This window comes from Mytilus californianus, unplaced genomic scaffold (assembly GCF_021869535.1).
Source record: "Mytilus californianus isolate M0D057914Y unplaced genomic scaffold, xbMytCali1.0.p SCAF_4, whole genome shotgun sequence".
Taxonomy (NCBI): Eukaryota; Metazoa; Mollusca; class Bivalvia; order Mytilida; family Mytilidae; genus Mytilus; species Mytilus californianus.
In genome coordinates, this window is record NW_026262690.1 from 4,994,634 (window position 1) to 5,015,185 (window position 20,552).

A 20,552-nucleotide genomic window follows, 5' to 3' on the forward strand; every position below is an offset into this window, starting at 1 on the left:
TAACAATAAAAAAATTATTTTTAGATTTTCATTTGTTTGACGAACTATATATACTTTCCCTATTCGGTGAACGATGAACGCATTCAATAGCTAAACTTCATGAACTTTAAATATTTCTAGCAATGATTCACCATTCCACAGACATTACACGTACTGTCTTTTCAGTTAAGTTGGCATTCTCATGATACAGGTTTATTTCTAGGTTTGACACTCAAAAATGTTTATACGGAAATGATAATATCTCGTTTGAAGAAAAAAAAATATCTGTTTGTGATAATAAACTTTATACTCTTGTTATTTCATTAAATTATTCATTTTGATCATGACATTCCAGTATAAACATAAAAGCATTTGTTTCTACTTTGAAGATAATAATTGAACAAAGTGTTCATTCAATTTTCCTCCAAAATAATATGTTCATTGTAAATATTTGTTCAACAAAATAATGTAATGATACTTTTTGATAATAACCGACAGACAAGGGTGAAAAACAGGAGTTGTTTAAAAGTATATATACCAGACCTTAAACACTGAACACAGGTTGAAATTCATGGTGTGCTCTTTAGTTATATCATTCGACCACCAAGCGTTTTTTTTTAGAAAGTCACAAATAAAGTTTTATTTTTTAATTCTTAAACAGTTAACTTACTAGTATTTACAGGTTTGGAAACTGCATGAATTTGTCACGACTTTATATGATTTCAACCGTATGAAAGGAAAATATTTCAATGCTTCATGCATTTAAACATTCTGTGAACAAACATGACTAAATCTTGTTCTGTCTTTGATATAAAGGTAATTATTCTGATATTGTATCAAATGATTTTAAATACATTTTAAGTAAGCCCAGATGGTTCCGTCGATATTCATCTATAATATTCAGATTTTGACTATGCTCCTGAAATTCTACTTTTCCCTTTGAAAACCCACAAATTGTTCTACGCGTCTTGAATTGAAAAACATCTTCTTCGTGGTAAAGTAAACAGCATTTCGACATCACCAACTTAGATCATGGTAGATCATGATCTTGCATAGCTTTATTTAATACAAACTTGATGACTGTGATAACAGAAAGCATTTCTTCTGTACGTTCCCCTTCTAATTCAGAGGGGTATTAGCTACGAGATATATAAAAAAAATATAACACATGATTTTTGTTTATCAATCATTAACGAAAGTGAAATAGTGAAATAATTATTCGCTTCTAGCAGCAGTTTGGTTCAATTTAACCTCTTAGTCGGAGATGGGTTACGCATGTATTCAGCTATTAAAAGGAAAAGAATGTCAACATTGAATGTGAAACCAGGATGAACCATTTGGTTGATTGATTTGATCCACAAAAAAACATTCTTATACAGGTAAAAACGATGATAAACATACTTTTTAACCTACATTTTGAAATCAACCAGACCTAGAAAAATCCAATTGCACGTGGTCGCTATCTATACTAGTCAACAAAAGAAACGATACAAGGCAATGTATTTTCCATATATAATGAAATTGGATACAATGTACCAAGGTAAATAATTGCCCAATTGGTCTAATATTTACAGAGTGTTATTTTCTTATCAAAACTATTGATTAAAGGCAAATACGCTAATTTTTTTTTTGCAATTTTTGTTATTTCAAAAATCGTATTTTCACCCAAAAATAAAAAAAATGTTATTAGAACTTAAAAATTTAAACTTAAACATGGTCTGCTTAAAATCTTGAATGCCTTTGCCGATATTTGAATACTAAATTCTCATCTTCGAAATTAAGTGCCGACTTTTGTCATCATTTTCCGAAAAAATAAATTTGACCCCTGTGTTCAATAACACGGTATTTTCTCACTTTCCAATTAGGTCAGATTCTTTTAATCATATGCATTTGCTTTGCAAATGAGTGTTTTTCATTGGATAGTTTAACAGTTTTTCCTATCTATTATATTTTATGATAAATTGGAGTTCAAACTTGTGTATCGTTACTTTTGTTGACTAATATATTTATATTTATATTTATCTTAGTAATCGATCTAAATTGTAAATGTATGTTAGATATTAATTAATAATCATATTGTTGGATGATATCGTCGAGTGTTTGATTTTGTCAGGTTTTATGGATTCTCCCTTTTTTAGAATTTCCCTTGGAGTTCTGTACTTTTGTTATTACATTTTTTTATGTAGACATAATTGTATATGTCAGAAATTTAATAAACTATTCTTTTCTATACGATTCGCTATCAATGGTATTGTATGTAAGTATAGTAATTAGTACCATACCATCATACCATACCATGGTACCATTCATGCATACCATGGTATGGTGATATTCGTACCATACCACCATACCATAACACATACCATACCATCGTACCATACCATGTTTTACAGTATGCCGTAAATACATACCATAAAAGTTATTGTAAAATTGTTTTACGCTAAAGATCAAAAACGTGAATGTCTAAACAAATCTAATGTGTGAAAATAAAATAGGTTAATAAAAAACTCAGAATCTTATGGTTATGAATAAATGGGTCAGCTTGCTATTTGTAAGTACATAGCACAGCTGCATTTACTTTGAATTGTATAATGTTGTCTAAGTTGTTTCTAAGTTTATCATCAATCAAATGAAATAATTCATTAACTTCCACGGAAAATTAAGCAATGATAGTGTTATCGAAAATACAGATCTCACTGCAGAAATACAGAAATATATCAACTTATTTCATCAGGAATGACAGGACTGGGTAAACGTAGTTTTGGCATGCATCACAAAAAGAAGATAAATGTTCCAGCAGATGCACATTTAACGTTGTAACAATCAGTGGATATGAACATCAGACAATGAAACATTTGTATGCAAACGCTCAGAAACAGTAAAAAATCAACGGTCGGTTTAATTTTATTGCATGCCTTCATCATTTTTTTTAGGAAATGCATGTACTTACGTAGGTACTCGATGTGTAATGATATTCATATCTTACATTCCGATTGAGATTATAAGGGTATTACATAGTCCCTGAATATTTCCTCATAATAGAAATCATTTATCCCATACATATTTATCTAAAAAGTCTTTTGAAGCTTTCATTTATTTGATATATGAATTTTTTTACTTAGAAAGAAATTCGCATTTTAATAGGATAAAAAATGTAGTTGCTTTCTAGAATGTAATATGTTGATGTAAGTTCTTGGTAAAAAAGATTAATTGATTGATAAAGTAGGAACCAAAATGTGTATCTATTCTATCGTTGGTGTATGCACAATAAGATAGTTAATATACCCTCAGATAGACCTTATCGCTAATTTGCTACAATTGACCAATAATTTGCGACAATTGAAGACTATTGACGTCTACAACAATCAATTTTTCTTTGAGGCGTCAGACATTTCTTCTTGTGTCGTAAACATTTTACCGGAACATTAGTTATGTCCAGTAATGTCGGACAAATAGCGATAAGGTGTATTCTAAACCAACGAGAGCAGTATATTCTTAAATAATAAAGAACATGGCTATAATGAGTTGCATTAAGAGTTTTGATGAAAATCAAACCCTTTTTTGAAGCAGCAACATTTATGTATAAGGTTAAAGCAGAGTTAAATTGTGTTCCTTCTGATGTTAGAAGGTCAGATTAGTCTGTAAATTAATGTAGGCCTACAAATATGTCTTAATCGTATTGGTATCTGTGTTTAATACGTCGATTTTGGAACTGATGACTATATATTCTTTTTAGTTCTTTTACTGGTATTTCCAGTAACTTTGTCTCGAGTAATAATTACATGGACAGTAAGTTTAGTTGACAATTTGCACCTAGTAAATTCTATTAGTTTATCTTTGAGTGAACAATGCCGGATCAAGGATTATGGAATGGGGTTCCGATACAATTTTACGGAGATGACGATACTCTCGCGCCTAGCGTATCTATGATAAAAGTGTAGTATGTGGTTTGTAGTAGGTGGTTTGAGCTTTTATGACTTTTTGAGTGAAACCAACCCCAAGGGTTGACTGGGGTATGGAAATATGGTCAGACATAAAAACCAACCCCAAGGGTTGACTGGGGTATGGAAATATGGTCAGACCTAAAACCCAATCCCAAGGATTGACTGGGGTATGGAAATATGGTCAGACATAGAAACCAACCCCAAGGGTTGACTGGGGTATGGATATATGGTCAGACCTAGATCTCTCACATTCGGCAGTAAAACCATGGTGAAAATGGGACGGGATGTATAGATACGCAGCCACGTCCGGTCGGTATGAGGACGTTAAATACCGGCGATGCCTTATGAAGAACCGTTCGGATTTATTTATCTGGTTTAAATTTTTTATCATATATGATATATTGTGTTAAATATGTTTTAATACAAATATTTATTGATTTATTAAACAAAAATCGTGTCACGTCTCCAGATAATTTTAAGTTTGATACTAAAATGGAAATTATTTGGATCTTAATTGTGACGTAATGACTTCATTGTCCACGAATAAAACAAAATTACTTACCTAGCTTCCACAGATGCTTCCGTGTGCTTTGACTACTGCTTTTACGATGAAGTTATCACAACGGTATCAAACACCGACCTCTCGTTAAGGAATACCACACCTGCACTGTAGGAAATGATTACAGCTTCCTCTTATATCTTGGATGTTATTTTTATATCTGATATTGATACACGGCAATTGAATATATCAAAATTTTCAGCATGTGCTATCGCAGTAAAAGCAATAGAGCATAAGTATGCTATCTGCATTTTAAAGTGCAACATTTTATAAAGATGTCTTGATAATCAAGAATATGATACGTAATATGACGCCAGATCGGACGATGAAATTTGTACCCTATATAACATGTAATTGGTTTATCAGGAATCTGATGTTCAGTAGTTGTCGTTTGTTGATGTGGTTCATAAGTGTTTCTCGTTTCTCGTTTTTTATATAGATTAGACCGTTGGTTTTTCCGTTTGAATGGTTTTACACTTGTAATTTTTGGGGCCCTTTAAAGCTTGCTGTTCGGTGTGAGCCAAGGCTCCGTGTTGAAGACCGTACTTTGACCTATAATGGTTTACTTTTATAAATTTTTACTTTGATGGAGAGTTGTCTCATTGGCACTCATACCACATCTTCTTATGTCTAATTATCGAATGGTATAGCCGTTAATATTAAAGGCGTTGAGTGTTGTTAATTGAGTTTATCTCGTAAATTGTATATGCGTTCAATAATTTGCCTTACATCGACTGAGAAATGTCACCTGTCTATTTATTAGACCTGGAAGTCGTTTTCTTGATATACCCCATCATAATTTGTCATATGAGACTAGATGTTTCAGCAACGAACAACTCATATAATGTTCTTTTCATTTTTCTTGTTTCTCCTGGTTTTCTCATATATCTCAAGCTTTGAAAAACAAAGTACAATGTGGCACAATTTTGAAAGGCTTTGACCCAAGAACTAGAAGAAAGCAAAAGGAATCATCTTGCTTTTGATTTTTATATTTTGAAATTAGAGTGAAACAACTTCGACTGAATGTTCACCATATTGAAACAAAAATTATAAACAAAAATAACTAACACAAGATCAAGTCATTATAACTCTATTTTACGCCTCGTGTTAGACGCATCAAATCAACAACATTTTACTATAATGCAATACATGATTTGAATTCATTACCTGCTGCCTCAGCTGCAAATGTTTAAAAAGGTGTCAACTGTCAGTTGAAGGAGGTGAACGAAATGTCCCCTCTAGATGATTGTAATATTTTTTAATGATCAACTAACTTGTCTGTATTTAAGTAACACCACGTTCACGCTTATGTTTGATTTTTGACCTGACCTTTAGATACATACTTTAAGCCGGTACTTGTAAAAGGATCACATTAGAAATAAGCTGTTTGACGGATGTGAGAGCATAAAACAGAAATATGTGTAGTTAAGTTTTCCTGGAAGCAGATTTAAAACCATATATATGGTCGCTTTTGTACCTCAGGATCAATACATAGTTCAGGGAACTTTGATGTTCAGAAGCAGGTTTTAGTTCAGATTATGTTTAAACGAGCTCCTTTTTGTTCTTTTTTTTCAATAGAAATGACAGGTATGAACGCATTAGAATTTTACATTATGCAGTTTTCTTGGTATACTACTTACGTTAAACAACATCACCTTGTTGTCATTGACAGTTGGTACAAACATAGATATAAAAGCATGGTACATAAATAGATATAGGTTGCACTTCTGTAAATATAGACAATGCAAATTCCCATAGGAACTCCTTTTCCGGCTAAAACTGCCACTTTTACTATGAAGTTTCGTAAAAAATTATATCCTAGAATGGGAAGTTCATATGCACTACTATTTTTTTTCAAAGGTCAAAACATAGGGCTATGCGGCATATTTTCAACATTTATATGCCCCAACTGACGTCTAAGAGTTTAAACTTATACTAAAATTCTGTACTACCCCTGCCTTCACTTTGGGTCTTCCTCAAAATTCAATTTCGCCATTTATACTGGTAACATTCCCAAGTTATCTCTCTAAGAGATGAAACATAGAGATCATATCTGGGAACCAGTACATAAACAAAACAAAATATCTATGAATATTATATATCTCCCCAAAAGAGGCGTGGTTTGTTAAACAGCTGTATTTACAAAGTGCAGCCTATAAAAGCATGGTACAAACATGTGTTACTTTCAAAATGTTTGATATGATATTCAACCAGATTCATATTTTTGAATCTGGTTAATTATTTTAGTCCTAAAATACATGTCCTCTGTTCTGAGTGTAGACAATCAAAAATACCACCTGTCGATCCTCAAATCAGTCATTATACACCCTATTTAGTCTCTGAGTATTTACTATCTTATTCTACCTCCTATACATTTCTAGAAATATCATTGGTTAAAAGCGAACACGTGAATACCCTGTATATTTAATATTGGGTTAGTGAGTGAGCTTTATTTCAATACACGGTTAGTAGATTATACAGGCTCTTGTTACACAACTCTACAAGTCACACCTATTTTTCCCGTTGACAGAATGGCCTCTTGTTACTGAAACTGTGTGATGTGCCTGATCACACAACGAACGAATACTCTGAATGACAGTGACTGCCTTTTTTTTCAGCTTCCAAGTAGCTCCATTGACTGTAATTAACACAAACGTTCTTACTTGTTTCATAAAAGGTGCTATCATAGATATGTCATTAATATCGAATTTCAAAACAACAAAGACATTTTTTCATATAAGTTTCATCATTTCTTATTTTAGTGTATGTTCAAAGTCCTATTTTAATAGCTAGGATTTCATTTATCAAATACAAAGGAAATACAGAACCGCAGCTTTATCGAAAAAAATTAAAGTAAACAGGAAAATTTCTGTTTAATAAAATTGTAAGGCTGTATATAGAGAAGACAAATCACAACTGTCAATAAAGATAATCTGGCCTTCGAAAGAAACGTAACCTATTCAAGTTTTCCAAAGACTTAATAGACTCAAAGGAGTTTTACACAAGGATCATTAATAATGCTGTTAACATAAGCTTTGTTAACTTATATGATGACGAGTTCCTTAGAAATTTTGAAGCACTAGTTAGAAAACTGAGATATATTGGAGATTTCCCGTTATTTCATTAGATTTTTGTTTCAATTTATTATCAAAATGTTACGTAAGTACTTATACATATTATGAAATACACTTAATAGAATACATATTGGCATCAACATTTTGATAAATAAAGAAATTATTAAGAAGCTGAGGTTGCAACTCCCTCAGGCAAAGTTGATATTGAATGAATTTGATATTTCTTTTTCGGTCATTTAGGTAATATAACTCCTAATTTTTCCACCTGTTTTACATAATGGCCCTCAAATAGACAGTTTTGAGTTTTATTCAGAAAAGCTGATCGGACACACAAAATTTGTAAAGTACGTGTTATTTTCATATACTCAGAACTGATGTTGATGATTATATTATTATCTTCCAGTATTTACAAATACTATCGTATACTCTGATTTGACTACTACATTCTATAAAGCAAACAATCGATTTATAGGCACCCATTTACAAGATTTAAATAAAAGAAGTACTATTAACGCCTTTTATGGGTCATTAGTTGTATTTATATGATCAAAAACAATACACGATATTTTCCTTTTAATTATTTCCAGCTTATAGTTCTCTTATGTTCGTTAACTTAATGATTGAGTTTTGTAAAAGTTGTAATTCGAACATTTGCTTTTATACATTTCCGTGATGCATGCTTTCGCATGATAGAAAATATAATTATCCGAAATCACAAAACTGTGTACAAAGCTTTCCAACCGCGAGGCATGCTTTCATAGAATATGGATTACAATTATCTGAAATCGCAAAGCAATGTATATAGAATTCACCAGCCACGCTATATACCTAGCTTCGCTAAGTATCAGCTTAGAGCTTCAGGAAAGTTTACAAAAAATGTACAATGGAAGAATTCGTCAAAGGAGAAAGTGTTCGACATAACCTACAAAGATCATAAAGCACATAACATGAGCAAACCAGAAGTTAAAGAAAAAGAAGACATTTCATTTATAACAGCGCGTGAAGAGCTTAGACGTGATTTTTCAGGTAAACCATATACAGCCTTTTCCTTTCAAAATGACAGACCACATGGACATGTTTTGCTACGAGATGAAAGTATTGACAATCCTGGACATTTTGTTTCGAAGGTTGAGTTTAATCCTGATTTCAAACTTACACAGAAGAGAATAAATCATGCAACAGGAGTAGACAACTATGGAACGACAATACATTCTGACGATCAAGGAGAACGATTTAATTACAGTCCAATAGGGGCTCATCCAACTCAACTTATACAATATGAAGCAAAGGATGAACTCAAATATCCGTTTAAATATAGTCAGAAAGAAAATGACGATAAATACGATGAGGATAGGATTCCTATTTCTTATATGAAGGAAACTCATAGTTGTGAATATAGTCCATCCAGAGGTTCCATTCGCCAAATTGTGAACGATATTCAAGAAAACAAGCGGTGCTATAGGAGCACAGAAAACGATGAAACCGATTTCGAAATGCCAAAGTGGGCAAAAGATTTACTGTCAAGAAAATCTTCATTTAGTCAACGATTCCAACAAGTAGGTGAACAATTTCAATATAATGTATGAATCAGGGGATCTTAAGTAGGACATTTTCGCCTGCAATAGTGATTTATGTTTTTTCTTTGAATAATATTAGTCAAATGCATTATGAAACTATAAAATATAACGATTTCACGGATTTATGCATTGTAATAACTATTTAAAATAATTAGCAAAATAATGAGAGCCGGGTTAATGTGTACCACGCATTTGACCATATGTTTTCCTCGCCTCCCCATTTATCCTTGTGCCTGTCGCAAGTCAAGAACATTTTTAGTTGTTGTCTTATATCTTATTTTAATGTTTTTGTTAATTGTCAAATTTTGTGTTGATTACAGAACTTTTATAGTCTCTGTTGATTAATTCACAGCTTTAAAGACATATTGTAAATACTATACAGTTTATTGTTGACTATACAGTTTATTGTAAAGACTATACAGTTTATTGTCGACTATACAGTTTATTGTTGAAGACGCTAAGTTTACCTCAATTGTGTCTTTTCGGTTGCGGTTGGTCGTGTCGTTGGATTGCTGTTTCATATTAGTAAACCTTACATTCCTTTTTAACCATATCTAGATGTCTTTTTGTGTTATTAAGTTGAGTTGCTTTATCGTTGACGTATAAGCCACATCTACTTTTGTTCTTTAATTTCATTAGTGAGCAACAAGAAAACCAATTGTTAAAAGAAGACGAAATGATTACAGTTTGGTAACTACAAGCTGTAGTATGCACCCATTGCTACTTATGATCAATATTCATTTTTTATACTTGAAAAGCGTGTGAAATACATTCTGAATTAATAAAATTAATTAATTTCCTGTCTCTTCCAGATAAAAGAATCAATACAGAAATGGTCTTTACGAATACGAAGCAATAGGACGTCGCAGACATATGTAACACGTCACCAGGTATAAATAATACTATCAGTTTCATTATACTTTTAGGAGTGTGTTATATCTATAGATAAAATCTTAAAAATTGAAAGTCAGGGATGTCTAAATGATTGAATACTTCAGGATCTATATGATAAAAAATCACACAAAAAGAATAGCCAAATCAAATTAAGGTCAACATTGAGTGAGGGATTTGGAACCTTAGTTTCATAATAATTTCTAATTTTATCAGCGTAAAATTTAAGAAAGACTACTGAGCTGAAGCTTTATTAACACTCCACCAGCAGCTGTATTAACTATATGATAGGAAATGAAAATAACATTTGATAAATTTAGTGCTTCCGAAACCCTTTCTCTAAAGTTTACCTTTATCAGATGGCATCGAAACAGCCCCATAAATCTTTTGAAATATTAAGAAGCAAATAACGGAGTTTATATATGAACGTTATGATGCTTGGTAATATAAAGTCTTTCTCCAATGTTTGATATAGAAGACGCAATATTTTCACCGTGTTATACACATACTTTTATTCATGTGATGGTCAGCATTGCAGGGCTTAACATATTTTATACCTGTTAGGAATATATTGATGAAAACAATCTTTATGATATTTGTATTTATCTGCAAACATTTTGATTTTATTGTTTAAGACACCATCAACGTATATACCTGATGGAACCCAGATAAATATATCAAGGTCAAATTTTGCTGACAAAGAAGGTCAAGGAATACACCAAAGGAACAAGACAAATAATGTAGTAATGTGTATTTTAGGACTATTTCTGATAGTTGTAGCAGTTTTCCCCGTTATAAGTGTCATTTATATATGTAAGTATGCGTGTAAGTAGTAAAAGTTAATTGGCATAGTCTTTGGCATGTTGTCGTTTCATACCAACATATTGTTCAAATACAAGAAGGATATGCCTATCATCAGTCTTGATTATAACAATTCAGTCCATATCATCTCTTTTTCTATTTACTATGACTGCATGATAATAAATTAAAAAAAAAAGAAACAACAAACAAAATAAGAAAAGAAATCTTTTAATTTCGTAAGCATATAGCCAGCTGTACTATTTTGCATAGAACATAGATCAAAAATGCTATGTAGCAGCTGTTTATTACGCGAAGGAACATCTCTCTAAATACCGATTGCTTATAGTCCTCTTTAAAGAGTTTTTCTTCTTGGGTTATCTCACCGTTAAATGTCATTCTAATAAATTAGCGAAAGTTGTAAAAAAGACGACGAAGAAATATGAAAATAAGCTTATGTGTTATAGTTTTCAATGAGATCTATCCATCATAGACAAAAGAACAAGAATAACACAATGATAAGCAAAAACAATGACGTATAGTAAGCTGTCAAAGGCTCCTGAAAAACATAATATTGTGAAAAAATTCAAAGGGACAACTAACGGCCTGAATGAAGTAAATAACATTGAACGAAGAACAATTCTTGCTTCAAACAGGTAAATGATATGACTGGGTTCAACATGATTGTGAACGCTAAACCCTTCCTGCTAACCTGGAACAGTGGTTTGAAGCTAACATTGAGTAAACTTTAAAAATCAACTGAAAAGATATACAAGACCAAAAGTGTAGATAACTGCAAGGAGTAGCAATATTTATGTTAAGTTATGTATTCAAACATTGACAATAAATTGTTTTGTTTGTTGTGCTCACACATTGTTGTCAATATCATGGAATTCTATGCGACTCTCATACAAGTGAGAGGTTTAGCTAGTTATAAAACCAGGTTTAATCAACCATTTTCTACATAAAGAAATGCCTGTAACAAGTCAGGAATATGACCGCTGTTTTCCTTTCGTTTGATGTGTTTGAGCTTTTGATTTTGCCATTTGAAAAAGGATTTTCCGTTTTCAATTTTCCTTGGAGTTTGGTATTTTTGTTATTTTACTTTTTTTTTAAATTAACGTCACGGACAATATCAAAAGACATTACTATATGAATAGAAGAACTAGTATATTACTGATGATATAACTGAATTATTTTACATATTTATGCATTTCTACTAATCTTTCAGATACAGACAAGTCAGCTTATGGTAAGATACTTGATAAAACTGTAGGAAATCTATATAAAATAACATTCATATTTTACAAAAAATATTCATTAATATATATACTAGTAAAGGAAACAAATCTTCCTTTTTAATCATTGGCATCGAGCTTCTCTCATGAAATTTATTTTAAAAACCTTTAAAGAAAAGACTTTATTGAACAATACAAAATACACCATTTAAAAATAAATGGAGAATGTGTCCATTGGACACAGATAATCCCCTCGCTTGCATATAAGTTATAAAGGAACACAAATAGAGAATTGTAAAACCAACGTCACCCAAATTCGAACTCGATCTGTGTTTTATGGTAAAAAGCATTGTGTATAAGTTTCATAATATTTGGTTGAGGCAAACTAAAGTAAGAGAACGAAAACAAACAAATCTGACGTACAGACGGACAAGGGTAACACTTAATTCCCCTTCCACCGCGGCGGGGACATGAAAATACAGCTCATAAATACTGAACGAAAACGTTCGTGAATATTGTTCATAATTCAATCGCTATTCTTTACTTATAATCAGATTGTCTTAATTTGCATCTCTTAAGATATATACAAGTTCTATCTGTTAACTGTTGATCAACTTGAATCTTTCAAAAGAAAAGCAAATTGGATCGATTGACCATCCATTGACTATTCAGTTGAAAAATGTACATTTCCGGTATGTCTTCTTCGTAAAATTTTGATCCACACAGAACTTTAATTGTATGATAAATGTCTTTTTAAATCATTCTTCTCACATTCCTTAAACAGTGGGATAAGAACAATTTTGGACGTTTAATTAAGTAATGATAACTTTTGGATGCACCCCTTCATTCAAATATTATGTCCGAAAAAGTGATAGAATGTCTAAAGATGAAAACTGCATCTACTAGTATATAAAAATCTGTCACTTTCAGTTTATACAGGTTGACACGGCTTGTGGTAATAGCGAAATCGAAGAGATCTTGCTTTTTTGTCTAGTATATATGTGTGTTGAATTGTGTTTAAGTTTGTGCTATCAAAATTGACATTGTTTCCAATGCAATTTAGCAAAACATTGACGACAATCAAAAAGGTATTTAAAATAGGGGGAAGTTCATAAAACCTGACAAAAGCAAACGTTAGACTTTATTAACAAACGGAACGAATGGAAATTCCTGACTTTGCAGAGACATATTCCGAAGAAATGTTGGTTTAAACCTGGATTATAGCTAGCTAAACATCCCACTTGTATGACAGTTGTTTATAGTTATATTGACAATAACCTCATCAGAGATACCAGGATAAATTTTGTACGCCAGACGCGCGTTTCGTCTACAGAAGATTCATCATTGGCGCCAGGATCAAAACAAATTTAAAAAGAACAGTGAGGACCCAAAATTTCAAAAAAGTTTTTGCCAAATATACCGAAGGTAACCTATTCCTGGGGTAGAAAGTCATTAGCATTTAGAAAAAGATAAAAGTTTGGTAAACAGATGATTTATAATTATGACCATATCAATGATAATTCATGTCAACACAGAATTGCTGACTACTGGATTGTTGATACCCTAGGGGAGAAAAACTACAACAGCAGTGGCATCGACACAGTGGTTGTAAATAAAATCATCGGAGATATCACAGGATAAATTTTGTACGTCAGATGCGCGTTTCGTCTACAGAAGACTCATCAGTGACGCTCGAATAAAAAAAAATAATTAAAGGGTCAAATAAAGTACGAAGTTGAAGAGCATTGAGAACCCAAATTTAAAAAAGTTTTTGCAAAATATACCTAAGGTAATCTATTCCTAGTGGGTGATCATACCCAAACAGACATAATAGGTTACTGTGAAAATTATTAATCAAATTAGTTTTTGTTTTGTTTGCAGTATCGATTGAAATCCAGATGAGTTTTAATAGCTCAGTGTCACAAAGTCTTGATACAGATTCTTTGACTCTCAGTATTTGTCAAGAGGTATTTTACTAATATGAATGTATAAAGATGTTGCTGTTTTATTGACATATATTGGCATATAACTCACATCTGAGCGTTTCTGGTGATAGTAAATACTGAAAAGCGTTTCGGACGCACGAAAGTAATAAAGTACTATTTTCATCTCCTATATTCATATGAAAAAGTTACTTAACAAATCGGGTAATAAAAGTTCAAAATCAATGCGCTTAGAAACTTAAACTTACAAATAGAAATAAGAAGATGCGGTATGAGTGCCAATGAGACAACTCTCTATCCAAGTCACAATGTGTAAAAAGTAAACAATTATAGGTCAAAGTACGGCCTTCAACACGGAGCCTTGGCTCACACCGAACAGCAAGCTATAAACTTCAAAGAATTAACACTTGACAAAAACATCAGAGGTAAACTGTTGGTAATATTTCATTCTTAGTAAAAGAAGTTCTATGTACATTAATTTGTTCCAATAGCAAAGACTTAATTCTCGAAGCACAGTTGCAAACTAGTAGACAATACAAAACAGATAAATACAGTCATCCTGTGTTAACAAACAGACGAGTCACTGTAAAGGCAACATTATATAAATAACACATAGCTGAGAGGGTGATAGAGCAGATTGTTACCCCGAGAAAACATTGTCAACCGAGGCGAAGCCAAGGTTGACAATGTCTTTTCGAGGGGTAACACTCTGCTCTATCACCCTCTCAGTTTGTGTTATTTAATTTATCATACTGAATGTTCTGTTATTACTGTCGATTAAATTTCAAATTCAAAGTAATAAACTATGACGTCTTGTACATAACAACCATCCGTATTTAATAAAGCGCACACTTGATCAAGCGTCTCCGTGAAGGGTAATAGAGTATTTGCCGTAGGATAGAGTTGTATTTAATAAAGCGCACACTTGATCAAGCGTCTCCATGAAGGGTAATAGAGTAAATTAACACCCTCGTATTAGCCAATCAAAATGTGGCATTTTGACATGAAGTATAATAAAATGTATTGGCTACGTTAAAAAAATTCAACGCGTTACTTCTGAGGAAAGTTGACTCTATATCAATTTATATCAATAACTTTTGGTTTTTCTTTATTTGATTATTGAAATCCATGTATAATTTTTTTTGTCTTTGAATCTGTTTTTTTTTATGTTTTAACTTATAGTTTATTGATGTTGTTATGTTTTCTCCTAGTCTTTTGGAGAATTTTCGGAAATACGTTGTATACTGACTGATTAACTTTAAGGGCAAATATTCAATTATGTTTCAGATGAATTTAGCTTTTAAAGCGGATGACTCTTTCTTTGGCTGTAATGAAACACGTTTTATGTAAGTGAAATATGTTCATTTTAAAGAATTTATATTTTGAAGTTTACAAAAACATATTTACGTTGAAGGACATTGATTCAGAAAAACTTACGGTGCAATAACAATCAAATATTTCCATTGTAGGGGATGATTTTTTTGAGATATCTATATCTCCTTTCACCAAAATGTTTACACTGTACGAAAATTAAAAAAAATGCATTTAATTAAGTTCGCTGGTTCACGCAATTATCATTATCGTAGCTAGGTATTTATACATCCCGCGCATTGTGTTATTGTGCTATGGTCATTTTTGTATTCTTGTCTTTCATTTTTGCGTATGTCTTTTGTCTATAGAGTGTCTATATATAAAAAGAAGATGTTGTATGATTGTCAATGAAACAACTCTCCACAAAATACCAAATGACACAGAAATTAACAACTATAGGTCACCGTAAGGCCTTCAACAATGAGCAAAGCCCATACTGCACAGTCAGCTATAAAAGGCCCCGAAATGACAATGTAAAATAATTCAAACGAGAAAACTAACAGCCTAATTTATGTATAAAAAAATGAATGAAAAACAAATATGTAACACATAAACAAACGATCGATAGGAGCCAAAGGAACATCACCATCCAAAAAGGGAAAATTAACAATAGGGAACGAAAAATCGTCCCTTTTGTCGCAAATTTTAGTGTGGAGTTTCCCGTCTAAAACCGAAATATCTAAATCTAGGTAAGGACAGTTGTTAAAAGTAAGTTCCTTTGGGTAAATTTCGGCAGTATATTGAGAAAATTCTTGATTATTTAACGAAAAATATCATCAAGATAACGGTAAGTGTTATTGAATTTATCAATTAAATGCAATTTAGACGGGTCTTTACTGAGTTTGGTCATAAACTGTGATTCATAACAGTACAAAAACAAGTCTGCTATTAAAGGGGCGCAATTAGTGCCCCTAGGAATACCTACAACCTGTCGATAAACTTTGCTTTCGAAACGTACATAAATATTATCAAGGAGAAAATTAACAGCCATTTTCTTTTTCTTTGTTGAAATAGTTATTTGTTCTTATTATGATTTAGAATATAACACAATGTTGACTGATGTTCCCCAATTTTTGACATTTTTACCTATTATGTCTGTTTGTTTTGCTCACACATTGTTGTCAATATAATGGAATTCTATGCGACTGTCATATAAGTAAGAAGTTTAGCTACCTATAAAACCATGTTTAATCCACCATATTCTACATAAGGAAATACCTCTACCAAGTCAGGAATATGACAGTTGTTTTCCATTCGTTTGATGTGTTTGAACTTTTGATTTTCCCATTTGAAAAATGACTTTCCGTTTTGAATTTCCTTGGAGTGCGGTATTTTTGATATTTTACTTTTTTTTGGTATTAATCCACAACAAATGTACAAATTGCCCAACCACTTGTGCGAACAGTGAACACGAGCACATCAGTTCTCTTGTTATCACACCACAGCTATATATGATGGCAGGCGATGTATTAAAGTTAACATCATCAAAACAATACATATTTACAAATTTATCTCAAAATGTATGATAAATTTGTCAATAATTGTAATATTTCGTTATATTAAGATATATCTGCTACACTACAAAGCTCCTATGAATTTAATGGAAATAAAAACTTAGTGCAAATTACGATACAAATAATAAGTATATATACATTTTACAGTTGAAATAGTAAATTTAAAGAAAAAACGATGATAATTTTAAATACTAGTAGTGCGATTTTGACCGCAAAATCTCCATCCTTTTATACGGACGTCTCTGAAAAATTTATTCACGACTTGTCTGGTCTAGGGAATACTCAGGACTTATCATATGGTCTAGACTATATCTTTTTGGAATATGTAGGGATTGCCATATGGCCTAGACGTAGCTATTTGGAATACTTAGTGCTTGCCATATGATCTGGACTGTAGCTATAAGGAATACTAATTACTTGTCGTATGGTCCGGACTGTTCCTATTGGAAATACCCAGGGCTTGACATATTATCTCGACTGTACCTATTGGGAATACTTAGGGCATGCCATATGGTCTGGACTATACCTATCGGGAATACTTACGGCTTGTCATATGGTCTGGGCGCTAGGTCCTCATAAATTGTATTTTATGTGTATTTCTATTTTTTGTTTTGATGTACCTGTAGTAGTGTTAACACATCTCAATTTATATAAAGGTCATCATACAACATTTATTTACGATAACATAGTTCTATTACACCCTATATGGAAATCTCAACATCGACTTGAGTCTAGACAAACCAGGATTAAATGCAAACAGAGACAGATTTCACATCAAAACCAACTAATCATGTAGACAAAAAAAAAACAACAACAAAAATATCAATTGCAATAACTGACGACATTTATGACTTCGACCAAACACCATAACAATATAGTTATATGAATAACTAAACATAAGTGTAATGACAAATATTATCAATTTTAAGTGATTGGTGCCTAAAGTGGAACATCAACTTTTGGTTAGGTTTTTGTTGCTAAATCTAATTCTCATTGTGTTTTCTGTCTTTCTTCGTTTTTCTTTTTTATACACACAATCAAAATCCATTTCGTTTTATACACATTCTACTCAAAATCAATATCTCCTATATAAAGTAATGATGTGTACAGACGACTAAATAGCTTAATTAAAACAACATATGATAAATAAACCAAAAAATAACCTTTGTCAATAAGTTGTTAATTCATATATAACAAAAGGCATAAAGAAGCCACATCAGCATGTAAAAAGAAAAAGAATTGCCCATCAAACCTTTCAGTTTACCTGTCATCAAATCTCAGCAATTTTCTGCTACAAAAAAGATCATCACAGATACCAGGCGTATAATTGTGTACGCCAGATGGGCGTTTTGTCTTCAAAAGACTAATCAGTGACGCTAGAATTAAAAAAGTGAAAGGGCCAAACGAAGCTGAGCAGCGTTGAATACCAAAATTTCCGAAATATTTTGCCCAAAACATATTACTGGCTTTTTTTAAGCAGTTGTGTATGTAGGTCGTAGCTTCACGTAGTTTCCAGTGACAACACATATATCATTCCTTCATTATATGAGACTTGTGTATGTATGATTTTATTTTAATAAATTTGTTAATTTTTTGTAGATCCAATTTGTTGGAAACTGATTTATTGTTAGTTTTTAAAACCGGCAACTTTCCAAACGATAAAATTGTTGTTAATACAGTTAACATTCATTTGATGGATAGATTTGTAGATTCCAGTTTCTATTATATACCAGATTCATTGACAATAATAAAATACGAATTTATAAAGGGACGATTACTTGGCAGTCTTAGTTATATAAGGACTTCTAAATGAACAAAGAAAAGGCGATTTTTGTGTACGAAATTTATAAATTTATAAAAAACGAAATTTGAGATTCAAATAAGGCAAAATAAAACCTGTTAAATGAAGTGCAAAGACTAAGTTTCGGAAGCACTGGAACCATATACAGAACATTAAAATCATATTACGCATGTGTATTTTAAAGAAAAAAATGGACTTTCTTAATATAGTCTGTAGAAATTTGAATGACATCACTTATAAACGTATGACCATTAGTTGAATTAGGTTTATTTAGATTCAGCAGTATCTTTTTCAAATGATAATTTTGAAGGAAGTGTTATCCATATAATGATACTCAATAATAATAAAAAGGTAGAACAAAATAGTTTACACTATTTCATTTCATTGACCATAAACATATACATCTATAGTGCAAACATTACAAATGTTGGAAACTAACAAGCTTTATTCTGCATATTCAATAGTTTACGTTTGCCGAAATATCATTATCCGAGCAATTTTGTGTTTGCTACATGTCTCAATATTACACTAGGGCAAAGCACAGACTTGTCAGCACCAAAACCATATATTTCATGCTTATGAATTTTCCTTCACACGATATCGACCACCGAAAAAAAGGAAATGTGAGGATATACTTCAATGAGAGAGCAATCCAAGATATCTAGGAGTAAAGAGGTCAAAATATTGTCTCCAACATAAATAATTTTTTAGACCACATGAAAACCTAAAGATATCTAGAGGTCAGCAAACGGTTTCCTCATTAAAACCGGTGTTTATACCGTATGTGAAACTCTGAATCACCTTATTTGTAGACATTGAATAAATGTTAATGAGACTATCATTAACCAACTGCCATCGCAAATCTCCTTAAATAAAAAAATTGTTTAGATATAACTAAAGACAACAACTGCCATGATTCCTAACTAGAGACTGGCAGATGTAGCATGTTGGTTCATGTCTGTCATATTTATTTTTCGTTTATTGTTTTGTTTTAAATTAGGTCGTTAGTTTTCTCAATTGAATTGTTTCATAATTTTATAGCCGACTATACGGTATGTGTTTTTCTAATTGTTGAAGGCAGTACGGTTGCCTATAATTGCTTACATTCACTATTTGAATTTTGGTGGATAGTTGTCTCATTGCAATCAAACCTCATCTCCTTTTTTTTATATGTATTATTTGCAAATTTAATTGAACGAAAGAAATAAAACAATGTCTCCAAATGGAAGAAACTCTTATAGTACTCACGCAAAAGTGTGTTTAGAGGAATATACTTATTTTTTAACATGTTTAATAGGAAAAACTCTTCTATCTCTCTTTATTTGTAAACGGAGGGATATTATTCAGGATTAACACATCGGTCACATTCACGGATTAGTTGACCGATAAGATGTGTCGGTGTAGCAACTCACTAGCGACATGTTTGTTCGGTCCTATAACTTTAGATTCCAGTATAGTCCTCTGATCTGACATTTTTATCGAATGTGTCCCATTCCCGATTTTGACTGAGTATGAAATCTCCTGGATGCATGCATAACTAGAGACGCTAACCCTGTCGACGTACCTGGTCTTGCTCTTTTTGGATATTATGCGATTCGCTCCGTTTTTGTTTGTTACCTTGATTTGTCTCATCCTAAACGATTTACTACAATAGAACATCGGTAAACTGCTGTCGTTTTATTTCAAGTATAGCAAAATGTTATCCATTCTATACCGATTAAGTATTTACACATAATTTGTAATTTAGGAGTATGGTTTTAATTTCACAGAGCATAGCATGCGTTTCTTCATTTGGTACACGGATGCTAAACTTCTCTGAGATAATTCGAGGAACTTTAGTGAACAATATGATGTAATTTGAAG

The 20,552-nt window shown here is 32.0% G+C and overlaps 2 protein-coding genes across 2 annotated transcripts in view; one reads left to right on the plus strand and one right to left on the minus strand.

Moving 5' to 3' along the window:
- Positions 1-4,611, minus strand: part of LOC127739410 (uncharacterized) — a 31,739-nt gene extending 27,128 nt beyond the window's left edge. Inside the window, exon 1 of the mRNA XM_052251172.1 lies at positions 4,486-4,611. The gene's annotated coding sequence lies outside the window, so the exon portion shown is untranslated. The remainder of the gene's footprint in view (positions 1-4,485) is intronic.
- A 3,537-nt stretch (positions 4,612-8,148) lies between these two features.
- Positions 8,149-19,047, plus strand: LOC127739395 (uncharacterized). Its single transcript, XM_052251130.1, has 7 exons — positions 8,149-9,112; positions 9,946-10,023; positions 10,660-10,837; positions 12,054-12,074; positions 13,942-14,027; positions 15,291-15,349; positions 18,488-19,047. The coding sequence occupies exons 1-7, from the start codon at positions 8,321-8,323 to the stop codon at positions 18,699-18,701; spliced, it is 1,428 nt and encodes a 475-aa protein (XP_052107090.1). The 5' UTR covers positions 8,149-8,320; the 3' UTR covers positions 18,702-19,047.
- The last annotated feature ends 1,505 nt before the right edge of the window (positions 19,048-20,552 follow it).